Genomic DNA, 21,903 nt, shown 5'->3' on the forward strand with positions numbered 1-21,903 from the left:
GATTAAAGTCATGTTTTGTTCTAATCGCCCTAACTCAGATGGCTAGGATCAAGTTAAATGACATCCAGTTTTACTTTGATGTTCATAGCCGCCAGCTCAGCTACAAAATACCGAAAAACATACGGCACAGAGACAGTGTCAATGGTATCACTGCGACCACAGACAGTGCAGTTGTATTTTCTGTTGCGCATAGCTGACCAAGAAGGAGGAGGCTTTTCAAGTAGCGGGGACAGCAAACTGCCACATTTCACACATACGTGGGCGACCGAGCGGTCTGAGCAGTTGAAGAGCCGATCATGAAGGAGAAAGGATGTACCGTGTGCCAATAGAGCATCCCGCTCCATTTCGCCAAAGCGGATTCCACCCTGGACATTCCTTCCCCCGATAGGCTGGTTGGTGACTTTGTCCCTGGCTCCAGTGGTTCTAACTTGAAACTTGTCTGACACCATGTGGCGTAAACGCTGGTAATAAACCACACCAATGAAAATATCTGCTTCCAACTCCATCCCGCTGATGCCACTGTATAATCTCTCGGTGCCATAGAAGTTGTAGCCGGCAGCCTTTAACATCTCCCCAAAGTGCCCTAAGGCCGAGTGCTCCTCGGAGAAGATGAAGGGTGTAGCGTCATGGCAGAGACCATGCAAAGCTGCAGACTTTCCAGCCATGCTTTCAATTAACATACCGATGGTCATACGGGAGGGAAATCCATGAGGATTAAACAGAATGTCTGGCACCATCCCACTCTCTGTAAAAGGCATGTCCTCAGCTGGCCACAGTCTGCTCAAAATGCCCTTCTGTCCGTGACGGCTGGCAAATTTATCTCCAATAGTTGGATTCCGAGGAACTCGTATTGTGATGCAGATACATTTGAATTTCCCACTGCCCGTGTCATTACTACACACTTTGATGTTGTCCACAATACAATTTTCTTTACTCCTGGTGGGGGAATCAAATAGAAAGTCAAGCTGTTAGTTCAGTTTGTTGAGTCTGCCTAGGCTAGCCCTGGCTGGCCTGTAACACAATGACCTAGAACTTGCAACGATCCTCTCACCTCTGTTTCCACTTGCTAGAATCAATCACAGGTATAGGACACAAAACCTACCCCAGCTTTGTTTAAACTTAAAAATATTTATGTTTTGTTGACATGACCAATGTTCCATAAAGTGTGCTCACCAATATAAATAGATGTTAGATAGTATTCATGACTGGGATTATTAGTTATCTTTATGTGAGAGGGTATCAGCAATGGGAAAAACTGCTAGGCAAGCCCACTGAAGCCATTTTTAATCACTGTAAAAACAGCTAAGATAATCACTGTTTTTAGAAAGAGGCATATTTTGGGTAGGAAACATCCTTAATGCAGTTCATGAAGACAACGATGACAGAAAACTACCACAAAGGCAAGGTGACAGACACAGATGGTGCTCACGTTGGCAAACTCATGGATGACATCATCTGATGTGTTTACCCCATCTCCTACTGTTATGGTATAAGGAGTCTGGCCTTTAGAAGGGGTTAGGTCCTGAGGATGAAGCCTCACCAACAGACAGTGGCTTACAGAAGGGGGCTGCGCTGTTCACTGCTGTTTGCCTTTCCTATTCCCCTCGTTGGGACACTGAAGCAGTACCTCCTCAAGCCCACCTCCATCCTGAATGGCCTAGCCCCCAGAACAGAGACTTTCTGCTCTGTTTCCCAGTCATACCTATTTTGTTTGAGCAGCAGAGATTTAAAAAGGCAGGGTTTCTCTGTATAACAGCTCTTGCTGTCCTGGAAGTAGCTCTTGTAGACCAGGCTGGCCTCAGACTCACTAAGATCCACCTGTATCTGCTTCCTGAGTGCTGGGACTAAAGGCGTATGCCACCACTGCCTGGCACGTCATTGACCTCCAGTAATTTCACCACAAAACAGCCTGTAAAAACCAGCTCAGGGGCCAGGTGTGGCAGCATAGACCTATAATCCCAGCATTTAAGAGGCAGGGGCAGGGGGATCACCTGTTACATTACAGCCAGGCTGATCTATGAAGTGCGCTTCAGATCTGTCAGGACTCCTGGCGACAAACTTCCCACTAACAAACCAACCAGCAGTTTACCATGTCCCCAAACTTACTTATAGTAAACCACGAAACCTTCCCCAGTGTTAAGGTTTAGGTAGCTGTAGTAGGGGTCACCAAATTGCAGCTTTGCTCCTATGAAAGGCAATCCATCATCATCCAACTTCTGCATAACCCTAGGGTCACCAGGTTTGACTCCGAAAACAAGGTTATTGTCCCCTTGCTTAAATTTTTCAGAGAGGTCTATGAACTCAGACTTGTAGACACTTCCATGAGCAAAGCCTCGCTCCCAAGAAGCCTTATTCACAATCTGTGGAGTCAAAGATTCAAATCAACTTATAAGACTGAGACAGGAAATTTCAAAATAGAACCAGTTAAGATTATACTAATACTTGGCTTAGGGTAACTGACATTTGATTTTGAAACTGCATTTCCAAATTACCAATGCTACCAAGACCCAGACTCATAAATGGCTTAAGACATAATCAAAGACAAGCCTAAAAGGCAGATATACCAAGAATTCACATTAACCTTTCCCCACAGTATGTACCCCTCAGACCAGAAATTAACTATCTAAAGAACAAATGTATTTGCTATTATGCCCTTGAGGACAGATTCCTTCAGTGCTCTCACAGTAAGAGTTCACAAACAGCAATGAAAAAAGATTAGAGTTACAGCTAGCAACACTTACCATAGCATCTTCCATATCATAGCCAGTGTAGGAGATTACAGCTACAATGGCATTTGTCCCAATCGGATAGTTGTCCATGTTGTAATAGTCATACATGCATGGCCTCACTAGAGGGCTTTGGGGTGTCTGAAGGCGGTAGAGTTTATTATCTGATCGCTCTTGATAAGTGAGCAGTGGGAAGCCCATGGTCTGCTTACCTATGGAGGAAAAAATTGTCTTTGCATCTTGTTTTCAATCCTCGATTCTCAATGTGCTTCATAAAACTGGAAACAACTAAACACACAGCACAGAGATGAACACACACCACCATGAAGCAAGAGTAACAGAGGACACCAGCTATCTTCCTTCCTCAGTTCTCACATGCACACGCATGTACATATAAACACCACACACACACACACACACAGGCACACTTAGTTACAGTTTCTTAGTTACAGTTTCTATTATTAAGAGACACCATGACTATGGCAACTCTTTTTTTTTCTTCTTCTCTTAATTCATTTATTTTATGTATTCATGAATGCTCTATCTGCATGTATGCCTTTACACCAGAAGAGGACATCAGATCTCATTATAGATGGTTGTGAGCCACCATGTGGTTGCTGGGAATTGAACTCAAGACCCCTGGAAGAGCAGTCAATGTTCTTAACTGCTGCACCATCCCTCTGGCCCTGCAGGAGGATACTGAATGCAAGACCAGCTCAAGGAAGGTTGTGGGTATAAAGAGCACATCAAATGCCAAAAGCTTTAATTTCAGACAGAAATCAAGAGCACTGGAAGTGATAACAAGTGAGTGATTGTGACGGCTTAAACCCTTCAAAAGTGAAGGCATAAGATCTCAGACAAACCCAAGACATTTTCCTGGAAAATGTAAAGGTCAAGAACGACACAAACAAGCTAAAGGGTTCTTCTGCATCAGAGACAAATGTACGCTCTAGCAGAACACAAGTCATCCTGGACCAGGCCTTTGATTCTCCACCTCCCTCCAAATGGAATAAGGACTAAAATATGGAGCGTGTGCTGCTCTTACAGAGGAACTAAATTCAGTTCCCAGCATCCATGTCACATGGCTAACAACTGACTATAACTCCAGGGGGTCTGAATGCCACTGGCTTCTGCAGACACCTGCACATACATGCAGTACTCACATTTCTGCTGAACTTCCTGACTTTGATAAAGACCCTGACCGAGAAGGCTCTTATGGTTGGGAATATGCACTCAAGTGTGGAGGGGGCACTGTGTCTATAATCTTCACGTGAAAAAGCAAAGTATGAACCTGGCAGAATGTTAACAGAACAGAGGACTGGTCTGTAGGCATTCTTTCTGCTGTTCTTGAAACTTCTCAAGTCTGAGTTGACTTGAGCTTAACTTACACAAGGTTTTTGTGTGTGCATGAACCAACCACCTCCTCCACACCCACCTTACCCATCTGGCACTGGTACATGTTCCGAGGACTCTGGTTATGATCAGAGAAGGGGATGAAGTTGGCGATCACGCTCAGCAGGCTGTGAGGGAACAGCTCCTGGTGTGTGGAAATCCCGGAAAAAACCTCATCCTCAAAAATGGCAACGTTCATGAAGAGCTGGAGCAGAACAAGGGTAGGGAAGGCAGAGGCATAAAATAACTGTGGCTGCCTTGCTGCTTCCTCACCCCAATCATGAATGCTGGCTGCTGCTGTGATGGAACTACTGCTGGGACTCAGGGTCTGCGTGTGCTAAACGCTCCAACACTTTTTCCCCTTAGACATTTCATCCTGTACCTACCCTCTCCAATTGTGAAGGGCCAAAGAAGAAGACAAATATTTATTTTGGACAGAGTTTCTCTGTATAGCCCTGGCTATCCCATAACTCACTCTGTAGACAAGTCTGTCCGGGAACTCAAGAGATCCACCTGCCTCTGCCTCGAGAGCACTGGGATTAAAATGCATCACCACATCCAGCTTCATTTTTTTTCCTTTTTGTTTGGCCATGGCAAAGTGTAGGTGACAACTGTGATGCCTCAGTCTTCACCAGCTAGGGCAGAGCCAGGTGCGAAGCAACCATGAATACTGGATGGGCAGTTACGTGAGCACCAAACCTCCCTCAGGGTCCCAACACATCAAAACTACTTAGTCCTGGGCAAAGGGGGTCAGAAAAATGAGCTGGATTTTCTGTCACATGCTTTTAAAAGTGAAAGCCAAGACCCTGTAAACTTGTGCATAAGCACAGGCTACAGTGGGGGCCCACCTGCTCCATAGTGCCAATGAGTTCTTCTTTGCCCAGTTCCAAGTTCTGCACAGGCCTCACCAGCCGGCAGGGAGTCGTGAAAAGGAACAACCCTGGGTAGAGGCTTGGTTTTCCTGTCATGGGAACCAGGGCCACCTCCATCCAGGGAGGAATTCTTTTTTCTCTCAACACCTGTTTCAACAGAACAGAGTTTAATGAAGAACAAATGCATGCTTTACCCCACCCTCCCTGCCACCAGAGCCAGGTAGAATGCGAAAGGAAAAGCACCTAAGAAATTGCATCATCCTAGTAATAAACCCAGAGCCCCAAGCCACAGCTGTCCATCCCAATCTCAGCCCGCGCACAAGGCCACTCAGCCCACCTGAGAAATGGCAAGAAAAAAAAAAGGACAAGTTTATTCTCTGATGTCTGAAATATGGATTAATGAATTCCTTTTCAAACGACTACATGAAGGGTCTCACATGTGAGTATTAAAAAACAAACAGAATGGGGTTGCTGTGATGACTGCATACTAAGAGGACATACAGCAGGCACAGTACTCACACGTGCATCCCCAAATACAGACATGAACGCATACACATAATCTTTTTTAAAAAATCATAAAACACAAAAAAAGAAACAGGATTGGAGAAATGGCTTGGTGGTCAAGAGCACTTCCTGCTCTCATAGAAGCCGGGGTTCAGTTCCCAGCACCCATGTCAGGTGGCTTATATTTGGGGAGAACTTGACTCCCAGGGATCCAGTGCCCTCCTCTGGCCTTCACAGGTACTACATGCATGCATGAAAATAAATCTTTAACACATTATAAGTAAAGATGGAAAGGGTGGGGAGGAACCAGAAAATGACAGAAGGGACAGCATTGCAGTCACAGCAGCACTGAGTCCTGACACCAGCTATGCAAGTTTTTAACCTCAGTTTACCCAACTATACCATGATATGTGTGAAGTGGGGGAAACTCACCACAGATACACCAAAAGATGGCCCAAAAAAAGGGAGAAAAGAATGAAAACCAAATTGATGATTATGGCTATTTTCCTGTCGATACCCCTCATTTGCTTGGGATTATAGGTGTAAGCCACCACGCCTGAATTCTTTGTTTGCTTAATTTGTTTTAGATTTATTTAATTTTATGTGTGTGTGTTTTGCCTGCATGTATGCATATGTACTCCATATGTGCCAGGCGCCCAGAGTTCAGAAGAAGGAATCCTATCCCCTGGAACTGGGGTTACAGATAGTTATGATACCATCATAGTGCTGGGAATTGAACCTAGGTCCTTTCAAAGAGCAGCAAGTGCTCTTAACCACTGAGCCATCCCCTTGGCTCTTGAATTAGTTGTTAATTGATTTATGCATGTGTACAGATCTGTAAGTGCAGAGTGTGGAGCAAAGGACAAGCCTCAGAAGTTAGCTCTTTCCTGTGACTTGAGCAATCTGGGGATTGAACAAGTCGCTAGGCCAGCAAGTGTCATACCTGACGAACCATCTCACCAGCCCCCAAATCAAATTAACATTCATACTGATGAAAGAAAACCAAAATAGAGGAAGAAAAATTTAAAGATCACTGGTTCATAAAACTAAGATAAAAACACTCAGCTCACCAAAAGAGACCCAAATAGAGGCAGCAAGCTTAGGAAGAGTAAGTAGAACAGAATTTTGACAGGGGCTGGAGAGATGGCTCAGAGGTTAAGAGTGCTGGCTGTTCTCTTCCAGAGGTCCTGAGTTCAATTCCCAGAAATCATCTATAATGAGATCTGGTGCCCTCTCCTGGCCTGTAGGCACATATGCAGGCAGAACACTGCATTAAAAAAAAAAAAAAAAAAAAAAAAAGAATTCTGACTGGGATAAGGTATAGGGTCCATAATCCTAGCTAAGCTGGGAAACTGATGCAGGAGGATGGTGGAGGCCTGTATGGACTGCAGAGTGAGTATAGGATAGCCACCATAGTCACAATCAACTTAGCAAAGCCAAGGGAACAGTAATAACTCAGCAAAGAATGATCAATCAGTGGGTGAAGTTAGTTTACAATTACCCCTAAAAACTGTAACTATGCAGTGACCAACCTAAGAGAGTCAGGTTAGCACCTCCCCAGGTGGCACTCCTAGAAAGTCAAACTGGATAGATGGACAAACAGGGACCTCAAAGAAAGGACTGATAAATGCTTATAGGCCACGAGTCTGCCACTGCCCCCATGTACCGGCACTTCTGCAATTAGCATCAACCCCGACTGCCTGACCACTCCAGACCATCCCCAGGACACCTCATCAACTAGGAAAGGACTGAAAAGCAAAGGTGAATGGATAAATAAGCAAGACAACCCACGGGGACTGAAGATCACCTTAAAGCGACGGAGAGTGTCTGCAACGTCAGGAGCAAGCTCCTTGTCCACCCAGCCCACCATGACACCGTCCAGCAGGACAGGGTAGCAGTCACTGTACGGTCGGCAAGGTGTGGCGTCAACAGGAGTGACTCCTGGGGAGGGGGAGGGGAGAAGCAGAATAATGACATCAGAAGGTTTCATCCAACACCTCCAGCTCCTGGGGACATCCAAGGACAGCTTTCTCAGTTCAGCTATCCAACTGATGTATCTGTACAACACAAATGCTTTCATATTGCTTGTGCTTCATCAAGGGAACACGAGAGTTTATCTCCTGTGAGAGGATGAGGGTCCCCAGGGAGGTTTAGCACAGAATACCTTTTCATGTGCTGACTCCTAAATCCTGTACCCTGAATACCCTTCCCAAGAAAAATCTAATTACCGCTGACCCTCCTCATCTGCAGATTTCACACTTGGACATTCGCTTGCTTGACAAAAATCATACCACGGGCACTTTCAAGGTCACAACAAAAAATGTGAGTTTCCTGGTGCACACACACTCTGCCTCTTGTAACTCCAACTGCAAGCAAACCTTTCAATGTCTGTTCAAAGCCATGCAAACACTTACTTAGTACTGAGTGCTGCCCAGTGTCCCTAAGCACAGAGTGGCAGCTGAGGCTGCTGGCACATAGTTCAAGGTTAGACCTAAGCAAGGGCTCAGTATGTGCTACCAGCACCGCAAGTTAATACAGGGCTAAAAACAATGAGAACCAACTCATTAAGTGAAAAACAACATGTACACACATCATAACTGCCATGTAAAACAGCCAGCATTTCCCCAAGTGTCAAAGGGTACCACTCAGGGCCCCACCTGTCACCCACCCACCCCGCTTCCTCAGAGCCATCTCTTCCTCCACAGGGGGATGATGTAATGTCTACCCTGCTAACGTTTTCTCTGTTTCCTACTGGACTTTGGCTCCAGTTCCAGGGTCTCCAGTGACCCAGGCTGATCTCAAACTTCCTATGTAGCTGAGGCTCATCTTGAACTCCTGATCCTCCTGCCTCCACCACCCAAGTGCTAGGGTTACGGGTGAATGCCACTAATGCTTGGCTTGACTTTAATTAATGACGGAACAAAAATATCCTTTGCCTGGCTGTCAGCAGATGGACAGATGGCTTGTATCTCCTAAATCTTGACTATTTCGTTATTGCTTTCTCTAATGGTCCCTTCTTCATGGTTCCTTTTCAGCTGGGTGAAACATTTTACATAACAGGTCAATGTCCTTCTGGTTGCTTGAAGCACCTATTATCTACCACATGACCCTTGGGAATCCTAAGTTGTATTTCATAAACCTCAGTCCACTGGTGACCTCACTCACACAAAAACAACGACACATACTGTTGTTTTAAAATCACAACTGGAAAAAGCCCAAGACTAAACCATTTGAAAATACTCAGACAAAAAGATGACATCCTAGCTGGGCGTTGGGGGCACACACCTTTAGCCTCAGCACTCGGGTGGCCGAGGAAGGTGGATCTCTGTGAGTGTGAGGCCAGCCTGGTCTACAGAGTGAGTTCCAGGACAGCCTCCAAAACAACATTGTGAAAATAAACTGAAACTAACTACCAAGCCTAGAAGGACAGTGACTGAGTTTCCCTCAAGCAGACACAGTGGCTGCAAGCTACCAGGAACAAAAGTCACTGATCTATGTACCAGCTATGCTGTGCGAGCTACTTTTTAACTGAAGTCCCCCAAACCAACAGTTTTCTCCTTAGAAATGCAAAGATCTACCAGGGGCATAGGAGAGTGACCCGGAAATTCACACAACAGCACCTAACTTTGAATACTAAGGCTGTTCTATCTCGCATCTTTCTCTTTTTGTTTTACAAAAGGGGACAACACCAATGACATTTAACTTATTTGAGCTCCAAAGAGCGCATGAGAAAGAAGCCAAGAAAGCCACCCAACTCATGCTTGGAGGACTGAAAGAATTCTCTGCTGAGTCCCAGAGAGTGACGCCACTGTCTGATGCTGCTCAGAGTCCTACCTAAGCCACAGAGCAAGGCTGGAACAGACGCTGTGTACACAAACTTCGTGACGACCTCGCATATGGCAGTCAGGTGGTTCAGCAGCCCACACGGTGCCCCGTCTGGGGTGTGCACAGGGCAGAGGAAGCCCCAGGACTCTGGCAGCAGCCTGCGCACTGTGGTGGTCCTCATCTTGGCAAAGTCGGCCCCTCTGTGCACACAGCGGAAATGGGAGAGATAGCGAATGAAGTTCAACTTGTCAGCCACAACACACAGGCCAGAATCTTGTAGGAAGCCGAGACCTTAATTAAAAAAAAAAAAAAAAAAAAAAAGTCACTCAAAACAAGTAAAGTCTTTTTTAAACCCCCAACTGTCTGTTTCTGATGTTTTGATAAAACAACAAAACTTCAGGGCTGGGGGTACAGCTTCGAGGTGAGAGTATTTGCCTAATACATGAGTGGACCCCAGGCTCAATTTCCCAGTACCAACACAAACACACAGGCTTGTAACACAGTATTAGTTCTGATAAATGGAAAAAACTGAAGTAGATTGGTCTGAGAGCTCTGCAGTTATGCAAGCACGTGCTGGCATGCTAACAAGAGAAATCAGGGGCATCTGCCCAAAAATGAAAGCAGACTCCTGGAACCCAGTTGTCCTTTTGTATTTGCCCAGTTGATTCCAATACAAGCGGTTTAGGGAGAGGCACTAATCCACACCCTTCCAGAGTGTAACTGTAACCTGGCCCAGACAGATGTGCTCATCTGCTTTCTAGGAGTCACAGAATGTATTTGTTCACTAGCACTGGATTTACAAAAACAAAACACATTGCCAAAAACTTCAGGTTGACAGACAGTCGAAATTTACGATAACATAAAATCTGACTTCAGTGAGGGTGAGCTTACTCTGGAATTCTGCAGCAACATATTTTTATTGTATTAGCACATAACCTAAAAAATATAAATATGGCCTATTTATTTAATTTTACCTGTTTTCGAACGCAGATTCCCAGTAGCAAGAAGATATTCAAATGGTCTTGTTAGCTCTGTTCCCATACTAAATATCTTCAGCAAATTTTCATTGTTTATCGATACATTGGTCTTCTGAGCTCTCTTGTCTAAAGCTATTTTAATAGACACTAGCCAATTTTCCATTTTTTCCTAAAAGAAGACAATGTTAAATTTAAAGAAGTGCATGCTTTAATTATGTCAAGTGCTGTATCTACCCCCACACAATCTACACAATCCAGAATCAAGGCAAATTGTTTATAAATGCAACAAAGGATGCATCCTTAACACAACCAGGATACTAAGACACAACTGAAGGTCAGGCATTGCTAAAGACAGACACAGGAAGTCTAGATCAGGGGCTTGTTGCAAGGTATTTGATTACTCTGTGTAAAGATATGCCACTGCAATTGGTTTAATAAAAAGCTAAACAGCCAATATCTAGGCAGGACTTCCAGCCAGAGAGCTCTGGGAGGAAAAGGGGAGTCACCAGCCAGACGTAGAGGGGGCAGGATATGCAGGAGGTGAGGTCAAAGTCATGAACCACATGACAGCATGTAGATTAATAGAAACAGATTAATTCAAGTTATGAGTTAATTAGAAACAAGCCTAAGCTAAAGCCAAGCTTTCATGATTAATAAGAAGTTTCTGCGTCATTATTTGGGGACTGGCTGGCAGGACAGAGGGAGACTCATTACTGGGGCTAGAGAGATTGCTCAGGGGTTAAGAGTGTACACTGCTCTTGCAGAAGCCACAAAATCCGTTCCCAACATCCATGTCCTTCCGCTGGGACATGGGATCTGGATAGTGGACCTGGCCCACCAGGAGCCAGCCTCACTCCCCATTTCACATTCCTGTACTACATCCAGAGACCTTTTCTCCACTGTGACAGATTATATCCCCAAAAGTATGAGCCCCAATAAATCCTCCCTGCCTTAAGTTAGCTTCTGTCAGGCATTTTGCCAAAGCAAAAAAAAAAAAAAAAAAAAAAAAAAAAAAAGTAACTAAAAGTATTACAAACTGATTTTAGCAAGTAGTTGAACTTGAAGACATGGAACAAAAAACCACAGATTAATTGTTATCAAAGGATGTACTTTTAGGCTTAGTCATCAGTGCTATGACCTAGATTTAATGTTACCTTGAGACTATATAAAAATATTAACAAGAACCACACAGGGGGATTTAAATTAGAGGCCAGCCTGAGCTGATAGAGGGAGACCCTGTCAAAACACTGAATAACAAGAAGTCAAACATTGGCCAAAGACTCGGTGAGTGACGTACTTGGCACCCATACAGAAAGCAGGGCATGGCAGCACCCTTCTGTAATCCCAGTGCTAATGAGGCAGAAACAGTCAGTGTCACCAGTCATTGGGGAAATGCACTAGAAACAACAGTGAGATTCTACTGCAACCCATCAGAATGGCAGTCATCAAGAAGATAGATAACATGATGGCGAGGACACAGACAGAAGGGCCCCCGGATGGACACACTGCTCGTGGGGATGTGAATTCGTTTGGCCACTGTGAAGGTCAGTATGATGGTTCCTCAAATATTAAAAACAGGCCCACCACTTCTGGGTGGTCCCAAAGGATTAAGACAATGTATCACAAAGATTCTCGCACACCAGTGTTAACACACCAACGCAGTACTGCTTACAACAGCTAAGCTATGAACCAGCCCAGGTGTTCAAGAACAGAGGAATGGATGAGGAAAATATGGTGCACATTGTTTGGAGGACAATGGATTCAACAGAAGAAATCCATTAACTGAAAGCATACTAAGAAAACTGAGTCAGCTGGGTGGTAGTAGTGCACACCATTAATCCCAGCACTCAGGAGGAAGAGGCAGGTGGGGTCAAGGCCAGCCTGGTCTACAGAGTGAGTTCCAGGACAGCCAGGGCTACACAGAGAAACCCTGTCTCAGAAAGAAAAAGAAAGGAAGGAAGGAAGGGAGGAAGGAAGAAAACTAAGTCCCAGAAAAACAAAAACAAAACACCCACTATCTTCTTTTATTTGGGAACCTTGGGTTTTAAATGGAAACATAAAATCACAGACATACAGGAAACATACAGAAATTTGGACCTGGTGTAAGCTAGAGTTTTGTCCCTTACTGCTAAACAAAAAGGAGATGATACAAAATGCCCAATCTAGGAATTATCAACATGCAGAAAACATGTGTGCCCAATCACACCACACAAGTGGCCCAATGACTGTAGTACACACTTACCTTCAGAAACATCAGGAAGAGCTGACCAGGGGTAAGGACTTCTTGGTTCACTAGACTATCAGGGTTGTCCTCCATGCACTCTCCTCTGGCTAAAGCAAAGAGCTTCCGGGTCATGAGGCAAAGCAGGTAAAACTTCTCAGTATCAGATTTCAAGTGGATACAGATGCACTCACTGCAAAAGAAACAACCTTAAAGTGACTCTGCCCCTTCTCCTATTTAGGTCCCCACTGACCAAAGTGCCTATCTAGTGTCTACTTAACATTTCTCACTCCCCAAACTGCTTTTCACCTTTACTGGCAACGTTAAGAGTATCGCCACCAAGTCTGGAGCTGTGTCCAACAATATGGTAGCAAATCTGTGGCTATTCCAGTTCAGTTCAAACAAACACTTCATTTTCTCAGCTGCACTGGCCATATTTCAAGTGCTCCGCTCCTGACAGGGTGGTCAGGAACCAAGTTCCTTTAATACAGTGGTTATGTAAGACAAAATTACTGCTCCAGGGAAACACAGCCTCATGTTGCCTGCAACTTTCAAAGATACAGAATGAAAATGTGTATCTATATCGTGATCACAGTGACTAACAAAATGTCAACATTAGTGACTCCCAGTGTCTACTCTCTTACTTGGACACTGTAGCAAATTTGAAATTAATGCAGAATAAAAGAAGCACAGCGACCCTTCTGGCTAGGACCAGCATCCTACCCAAACTCAAATCCTAGACATGAACTCACACCCACCCACCCCCTGCAACTCCCAAAGCATACATACGTGAACAGGAACTTGGCAGCTTCCTCATTCGGGTACCAGTCAGGAAGACTGAGCTTTACTCTGAAGCGTTCACCCAGATAGTTAAGGACCTGCTTCTGGGTAGAGCAACCCTCTTCCATCACAGACCTCAACATCTGAGAAACAGAATTCTTAAAAAAAGAGTCCTCCTCTTTGCCTTTGGTAAGTTCCTGGAAAATCTGATAATCTGAAAAGCTCACAAGTGCCTAGAATAGAAAACATATATAATATATGTATATGTACTTACATATTTAAAGCTTTCTTTTAAAAAAGTTAAAGGTGAAATTCACTTAGTCACAATCCTCCCTTCTAGTAATTTTCAATGCCCAAGAAAAACTAGCCCTTTAAAACAAAACATTCTTTTTACATCAACCAAATGTCAAAGTTCCAATGATTCTACCTCTGGGTATTCAAAAAATAGAATCGTCTCTTCCTGTTCTGAACTGTCATATATAGCAAAATGGAGAGGCCAAATTCCCAAGGCTAGGTCATAAACAGACAGCCCTCTATGTCATTCTCTGGGCTAACTCCCAAGGGGAAGAGGAATTGAGACCTCCTACCAAAAGCCACCAAGTGAGCCAGCAATTCAGCACTGGGCCCTGGAAGCCTGGTCAATTCAAGTGACCTTAACACTTTATTTAATTTAAACTTTTAAATTGTTTATTTGGGAGAGAGGGGTGTGTGTGTGTGTGTGAGAGAGAGAGAGAGAGAGAGAGAGAGAGAGCACAGGTATACAACCCACCGCACATATATAGAGGTAGAAGGACAAGTTTTGGGAAAACAGGTCTCCCTTCTGCTGGGGGTTCTGGGGGCTCTTTCAGGTTGTCAGTTTTGCATGGCAGGAGCTTTGCCCGTGGAGCCACCTCATCAGCCTAGGAGCATCTCCAAACCCTTCACTGTGACCTATCCAGGCAAGCTACTCTCAAATTTTACACCTGAAGACACTCTGAGAAAATGTTTATTGATACTGAAGCAACTATTTTAAGAATGGAGCAGGGACTAATAGCAAGTATGGTTTGGTTTTGTTTATGGTGAGGTTGGGGGAGGAGACAGGGTCTTCGTATGTTGCCCTAGCTGGCTTAGAACTTGCAACCTCTAGCCTCAGACTCCCCAAAAGCTTGGGTAATATGCATGCTCACGTACTTTAACAAAAAAAAAAAAAAAAAAACATCTACTTGGACACAGCTTCCATCTCATCTCACCTTAAGGGCAAATCCCAAAGGAAGGAAAAAGAGCTCTTTCCGGTAAATAAAGTTCAGCATAACTGTGCCGTTCTCCACATAGTGAAGGTTCATATTGACAGCGGAGTGTTCTTCTTTCACACAGTGCATTGAAACCCCTAGTCAAAGGAACAGCAAGGAGTCATGGCCTAGTTATTTCATTCTTCTGATCATTTTACTATCATAATCAAAACCAAATCTCTTGTAAAGATTAGCCAAGGCCCAGCATGATGGCACAGCCTTTAATCCCAGCACTTGGGAGGCAGAGGCAGATCAAGTTCTATGAGTTCTTAGACAGCCAGGGCTACACAGAGACCCTGTCTCAAATGAAACAAAACAACAAAAACCAAACCGAACAATCAAACAAATAAACAAAAAGATTAACCAAGGCTGACAATCAAAAATGTCTATAGACCTTGCCAAATGTTTTCTGGGGTACACTGTGAAATAGGTGAAGCTATGAATTTGGCCAAGTTTTCTATCAGCTCGGTCCTGTAACATCTTATACTTGGACCACCTTGCAGGGCGCACGTCCTATGCACACTGCCCTATGGGACTGGTCAAAGGATGGTCACTTACCTAACATCCCAGAGAATGGCAGAACTCGGACTTCACATCAACAAAGCAAAAGAACCAAAGACTACATGTTCTGACATTCTGAGATACCATTCTCCTAGGTGCTGTATCCATGGCAACTATTAAAAGTCTGATTTTATCTCAATTATATATGATACATTATATAATATTGCAGAAGTTAACAGAGAAGTCGTATGCTATCTCACAATGCCAGGCACTATCACAGGCAGTGGACACAGGCCAGTCCCCTGAGCCTGTGCCAAGGCAGTCTACACCAAGGGACCTTGCATGTCTTTGGACACAGATGCTAGGTCAAGCCATTCTTCATCCTCAAAAGCAATACCATAAACTCATGGAGTCATCCAGACTAAAACTAGACAAGGTTCTCACTATGAAATCGCTTTCTGGGTATATTCCCTTTCTTAGTTAATGAACTACACATATTAAAGTAACTCAGTACACACAAACAATGGCACCGACTTTCCCATGAACCCACTGGCAGTTTTTCGGCTTCACCATGGTGCACAAGCCATGTCCGTTCACTAGAAATTGTATGTCACTTTTTAAATTGAGACCTTTTCCTAGGCTAACAATGGTGTGTATTTTCTCATGATGGTGGGTAGCAGCAGTGAGCCACAGCTCCCAACCAGCGAGGAGATAAAAAGAAAACAAACAATAATCTTCAACGTCCTGGGATATTAATGTTTGTGAATAGTGTTTTCGTAGCTCATTATGTGTACAAAAAGTCAATCCCTGTATGAGCAGCATAAGATGATCAACACTTGCTTATAAAACAGGCTTTGTTTTAGGTGATTTTTCCAAAGTGCATGCTAATGTATTAAGTATTCTTTGTTTTGGGTTTGAGACAGGGTTTCTCTGTATTGCTTTGGAGCCTGTCCTGGAACTAGCTCTGTAGGCCAGGTTGGCCTTGAACTCATAAAGATCCACCTGCCTCTGCCTCCCGAGTGCTGGGATTAAAAGCATGCTCCAAGTGCTGAGATTAAAGGCGTGCGCCACCAACGCCTGGCTGTATTAAGTATTCTAAGCACATTTAGGCTTGCCAAACAAGGCTATTGTGTTCCCAGGTTAGCTCACTGAGTCCACTGTTACTTCTGTGGGTTCAAGCAGTGGCCCCAGAAACGTGTGCAGATTAGACAAGCACTGCTGCGGAGCAATCTTTGTACATTGTAAATAAGTAATGCTCTCATTGTCAGTAAGAAGCTGATTGGCCAATAGATGGACTGGAAGAGACTGGGCGAGTGAGCCTGAGACAGAGAGAATGCTGGGAGGAAGAAGGATGGAGTGAGAGGAGTCACCAGCCAGACACTGAGTCAGACACACAAAATGGGATAGAGGTAAAAGCCACGTGGCACAATGTAGATTAATAACAGAATGGGTTAATTTAAGTTCTAAGAGCTGGTTAGTAGTTATGGGCCCAGCAGTTATAATTAACATAAGCCTCAGTGTGTTTGAGAGTGGCTGCAAGACAGGAAAATCTACCTACAAATCACTCTACCACTAAAGCAGTCCCTGCCTCTAAGTAATTTTTCTTTTTTCTTTTTCTTTTCTTTTTTTGAGATAGGGTTTATTATGTCTTATACTGGAATTCACATGTAGAAAAGGCTGGCCTCAATCTCAAGAGATCCACCTGTCTCTGCTTCCTGAGTGGTGGGATTAAAGATGTGAAGCTTTATACCTGGCTTTAAGTGCATTTAAAAAAAAAAAAGTATTTATTTATTTTAAATTGTGTATACTTGTGTGTGTCCATGTGTTCCTATGTATTCAGATGAACCACAGAGGCCAGAGATCATATCCTCTGGAGCTGGAGCTACAGGCAGTTGGGGACTGAACTCAGGTTCTCTGGAAGACAAGTCTGTGCTTTTAAACTGCTGAACCATCTCTCCAGCTCCTCTAAGTGTATTTTTAATGTACAATACTCTCTATTTACTACAGGTTTATTAGGAAACATCTATGAATTGCATAACAATTATAATCAAATTGATTAAAACATCAGTTACCACATATAGTTTATCAACTGTGTATTCATGTGTGTGTGGGATCAAGACACTCCATTTTCAAATTTCAAATAAGCAACACAGTATTAATGATATCAGTGCTGTACACCAACATTAGATTGCATACATGTATGTGTGTTCACGCATGTGTGGTGGGAGTACTCTCTCCTTTGCAGGCACAGGTAGAATGGGCATGTGTGTGTGGGTGTCTAGGGGGGTTAGTCTCCCATGCAGGCACAGGTAGAGTGGGCATGTGCGCAACTCTCCCGTGTGTGTGTGCATGAGCATTTGTGTGCCGGTGCGTGTGTGTGTGACCCTTCCCATGCAGGCACAAGTAGAGGCCAGAGACTGGCATCCAACTATCTTACTCAATTGCTTCTCCACTTTGCTTCTTTTGAGACAGGGTCTCTCACTGAACCTTCAACTTCCTTCTTGGCTAAACTGGCTGGAACCCCTGTCTATCCAACCCCTCCCCTCCAGTGCTAGGAGAAAGAAAAGAAAAAAGATTGTGTGTAATTGTATCTACTTTAAAAAACAACATTCAGTGTTCACTAAAGCTTACCGAAATGAGTGTAGCCAAGCCCTCTGCTTTTCCACTTTGGTCTTATCATCGCAATTGGGAAATTTCTCCGAGGCATTATCAACATTCGGATGACTTTTTCAATGCCGTTGATTATAAAATAACCTCCCATTTCCTGCCAAAGACAGGGGTTAACATCTGTTAAACAAAGTATTCGACTAAGTAAACACAAAGCTATTTCTAGCCACATGAAGCGGTACACACTGGTGAAAGGGACACCTGGTCTCTAGAAACAGTACAGGTTCCAGAAAGTCTTGTCAGATACACAACTGGGGTACAAAAGACACAGAAGAGGACAGGGAAACAGGGGCATCCCTTCCAACTAGCCAGGCTCAGTCAAACTAGTCTTTCTGTCCCAAATTATTTCAATTAAACAAAACTTATTCCAAAATCTAAAGATAAAAAACGGTAAGCCTAAATAAATAAATAAATAAAAACAGTTTGCTGCATAGAAGCTTTGCTAACTAGGAATCTGGACTAGATAAATACAGGAAAATATGTTTAATAATAAAGAGTATATTGCTAACTGCCTGATATCAAATAGGCACATCCTCCCGGATGCTCTGCTAAGGGAGCACTTACTCCTAACCATGGGTCTGCCTGTTTTCACCAGAGCAAACCGAGGCTTGGGGTGACTGAAGACCCCAGAACTGATAAATGGAATGGCTGGGGTGTTACATCCTGATCTGACACCAAAACTCTCTTCCCAAGGCACAATGGTCTCTAAAAACAGGCCAGATCTGCACACCCTCACCACTTCAGCTCAGTAGCCCAGAGCCGCCTCACAGTGAAAAGGGGGACATGGGTCAGTCATTCAATAAGCTCACGGAATTTTACTGTGAGTAAAAACAGATAGTGCCTACCATATGTTAGTGAATAAGTATGCCTCTGAACATGCATAATCCAGAAAAATAGGGCCAGAAAGATCACTCAGTAGGGAAAGGTATTTGCTGTAGGACCTGAAGCTCTGAGTTCAAATCCCGACACCCACATGATAGAAGAAAACCAACTCCTCAGAAGTTGCCTGCTGAAAGAGTATACACCTTTAATCCCAGCACTGTGCGTGTGTGGGGGAGTGGGGGGAGCAGATTAAGATGGGTCTCTGGGAGTTGAAGGTCAGCCTGATTGATCTACACAATGAGTTACAGGCCAGCCAAGGCTACATAGGAAGATCCACCCTACCCCAACACCCAAAAAGAAAAGAAGGAAGGTAATAAAAGAGAAAAGGAAATTTGGATTGGGAGTGTAGCCTGGTGGCACACTTATGTTTCATATGAGCAAAGGCCCTAGGTTCAATGCTCAGGAAGAGGAAGTAGAAAGACGGAAAGGGGAAGAGGAAGAGGAGGGAAGGAAAGGGAAAAGAAAATGACTTCTAGGGGAAAAAACCCTCCCAGTACACTGCCCAAAACAACATTTAATGTATGGCTGCTTTCCACACTGCCCCAACAGACAGGAGGAAGAGTCACACACAGCACTCAGACACAGTATCAACGCTCCATGTGACATAGCCATAAATCAGAAGTCAGAAAAACTGATTTCCACCAGCAAGCTTCCTGTCTCCCCACGGCCTAGATCCCTGTACTTACCTCTGCCTCCTCATGGTGTTCAATGAGGGCTTGAGGAGGAAGGTTGTATAAGTTGCAAAGTTTAGACTTTACCATGATGGGAACATAGCCAAGAAACTGTTTAATGACACCTTTGGAGACTCCATTCACTGCCCAGCTGATGTCAGCCTACATGAAAACAAAAGAAAAAATAAACTGGACCTGTAAGAACAAATGAATTATTTTTTTTTAAATTTTCAGATGTATTTACTTTTATTTTATGTATATAAATGTTTGGCCTGCATGCATAGCTGTGTACCAGATGTGTGGAAACCAAACCCCAGTCCTCTGGAAAAAGTTAGTGCTTTTAACCACTGAGCCATTCTCCAGACCCACAATTGAGTGTTTTAAGAGAAGAAAGTGGGCCAGAGTGAATTGATTTTACATGTTAAGATTCAGAAGATACAATTTCTTAAGTTGCAACACTAAGAAAGCAGACTCAGGCATAGCCTGAGTCTCAAAATTGTGCAGGGACAACCACCTCAATCACTAATGCTCACCGTCAGCTTCCCACGGTAGGTGCTCCTTCGGCCCCGGCATTCCGCTGGATAGACATTGAGCTCTTTGCAGATGGTCCCTTTGGGCACTGAGGGTGGACTGATGACAGCATCCACAATAGTAAGAGATATGCGCTCATCTTTGAAAGCAAATTCAAAGGGAGGTATGGCCTGAAATACAATTCATGCTGCTAAATCACTTGCATTTTTTTCGCTAAGACTCTTCAAAATCACACATTTCTACACTCACTGATGTCTATTATGCCAATGTAGCACATCTAAAAGAGACAACTAAAGCTACAACTAACCAGTTACTTCGTCAACCACTTAACCATAACGCATTCACTAGGGGTCTTTTTGATGGTGTGCTATGCATTTGATATTGTGGCAGGTTCTACAGATTCAGAAAAAGGCTGTGCCAAGTCTACCTTCTCCGCACAGCAAGACAGAGATAACTGTTGCTCATGGGCAAAGGGTCTGCTCTTAGCGCCATTCTTCATGCTAAGCTTTTACATTTTACTCCCTCAGACTGAAGCCTGGCAATTCAAAGAATTCTAAATGGCTCCCATACTTTCAGCCTGGCAGTCAAAGCTCTCCAATGCATCTCCATCCCCATCTCTCACAACACAATTGCTCAAAACCTCAGGGTAGTGTCTACTACATACACGCTCTCCCTGTACCTAACCTCCCCCTTTAGGGAAGGGACCATCCTCTTCCCTTGAACTTGTCTAATGGTGAGCTTTCTAAACACCTGAATTAGTAGCACTCCCCCCCCCTGCCCCCCCCCCGACTCAGGAAACTACATTTTAGGGCAGTTCTCAAGAGTATTGACATTGATTGCCTGCTAGTATCTGCTACCTCTACACAATCAACAACCAAGGGGAGCACTCAAATCTGAGAGGTCTCTAACTGGGGAACTGGCATGATCTCAACTCTCAGAGACCAGTGGCAGGGGAGACTATGGACTAAGGATGATAACAAAAAGAGACACACACACCCCCAACCCCCAGTCGCCCTCACCTGAATTCTGCTATCATTGTTCGACTGATCCCTAGGACTTCTAATGTTCCTCGACATGCCTAACTCAGGGCTAACTCACTTTAAAACTCTAAAGGAAGGAAGCTGGGCACACGCCTTTGATCCCAACACTCCGGAAGCAGAGACAGCAGATCTGTGAGTTCGAAGCCAGCCAGCCTGATCTACAGAGTGAGTTCCAGGACAGGGGGGCTACACAGAGAAACCCGATCTCGGACAGCCCCACCCCCAACCCCCAAGAAAGCTTTAAGGAAAAGAAACTGAAGATGACCTTGCTGCAGTTTGCAGTCTGTCTGATGCAGCTTGGAACCTTCTCTGGTGGTTTTAGAACGCAAGAGTCCAGGTGAGAAAAAAGTGTGAGCGCTGTGAATGGGCGGAAAACACAGCTCTAAATAGATCACTTCCTCACTCATCTCACAGTACTCAGAAACAGTCCACACAAAACCAGGGTTCCTACTCACATATAAATCCAGCAATCACAAATACATCTTTTCCTACACTACTCGGCTACAAGTCGTAAAGAAGCGCTTTTCTCTCTGAGCTACCCAAAGCATGGCACGGTGAGTGAACCTCACTATTTAAAGCCGTACTGTGGCCTCCCAGCCACCTCCTCAACCGCTGGGTCCCCCCACCCCCGACCCCACTCAGGCCGCCGGGAGGGCTCAGGAGCCGAGGGCGCGCCGCTCACCTGCACCGCGTGGCTCAGCCCCTCCAGCACCGCGTAGTTGAAAGAGTCCACGTGCGCCCGCGTCAAGTCTTGCAACGCCGCCTTTTGCTGCTCCGGGAGAATTGCATACGAGGGGTCGGTCAAGTGCTTTAGGCTGGGCCCGCTGGGCAGGTTCCGCCACCGGCCTTCGAGATCCATGCTTCTGCCAACCACTCGCGGCCGGGACCCGAGACCAGAGCCGCAACTCCGCTCTCAGCCCCCAGGAATGGCCGGAATCCCAGACCCTACGGCCTGCTGGGAAATGTAGTTCCTCTTGTTCGGCCCGCCCCACCCTGGTCCCTCCTTTTTGCAGGGTCGACTAGGAACCAAAACCGTGGCGTGATTG

General features: G+C 44.6%; 1 protein-coding gene across 1 annotated transcript; it reads right to left on the minus strand.

Moving 5' to 3' along the window:
- Positions 1–21,723, minus strand: Polr1b (RNA polymerase I subunit B). Its single transcript, XM_051183407.1, has 15 exons — positions 21,540–21,723; positions 19,820–19,987; positions 19,302–19,448; positions 17,698–17,830; positions 14,527–14,663; positions 13,307–13,530; positions 12,539–12,710; positions 10,294–10,465; positions 9,329–9,610; positions 7,302–7,435; positions 4,967–5,137; positions 4,162–4,323; positions 2,742–2,933; positions 2,107–2,360; positions 1–936 (listed from the first exon to the last, which is right to left on the minus strand). The coding sequence occupies exons 1-15, from the start codon at positions 21,714–21,716 to the stop codon at positions 54–56; spliced, it is 3,408 nt and encodes a 1,135-aa protein (XP_051039364.1). The 5' UTR covers positions 21,717–21,723; the 3' UTR covers positions 1–53.
- Positions 21,724–21,903: the final 180 nt, after the last annotated feature.

The sequence above is a fragment of the Phodopus roborovskii genome, unplaced genomic scaffold (assembly GCF_943737965.1).
Source record: "Phodopus roborovskii unplaced genomic scaffold, PHOROB, whole genome shotgun sequence".
Taxonomy (NCBI): domain Eukaryota; kingdom Metazoa; phylum Chordata; class Mammalia; order Rodentia; family Cricetidae; genus Phodopus; species Phodopus roborovskii.

Excerpts from the sequence above, each read along its gene's own strand:
- Polr1b (XM_051183407.1), bottom strand. The coding sequence starts at position 21,716 with ATGGATCTCGAAGGCCGGTGGCGGAACCTGCCCAGCGGGCCCAGCCTA. Across the intron at positions 12,711-13,306 it reads GCTGCCAAGTTCCTGTTCAC|TGAGTGCATCTGTATCCACT; the intron begins GTATGTATGCTT and ends TTTCTTTTGCAG. Across the intron at positions 9,611-10,293 it reads GAATCTGCGTTCGAAAACAG|GTCTCGGCTTCCTACAAGAT; the intron begins GTAAAATTAAAT and ends TTTTTAATTAAG.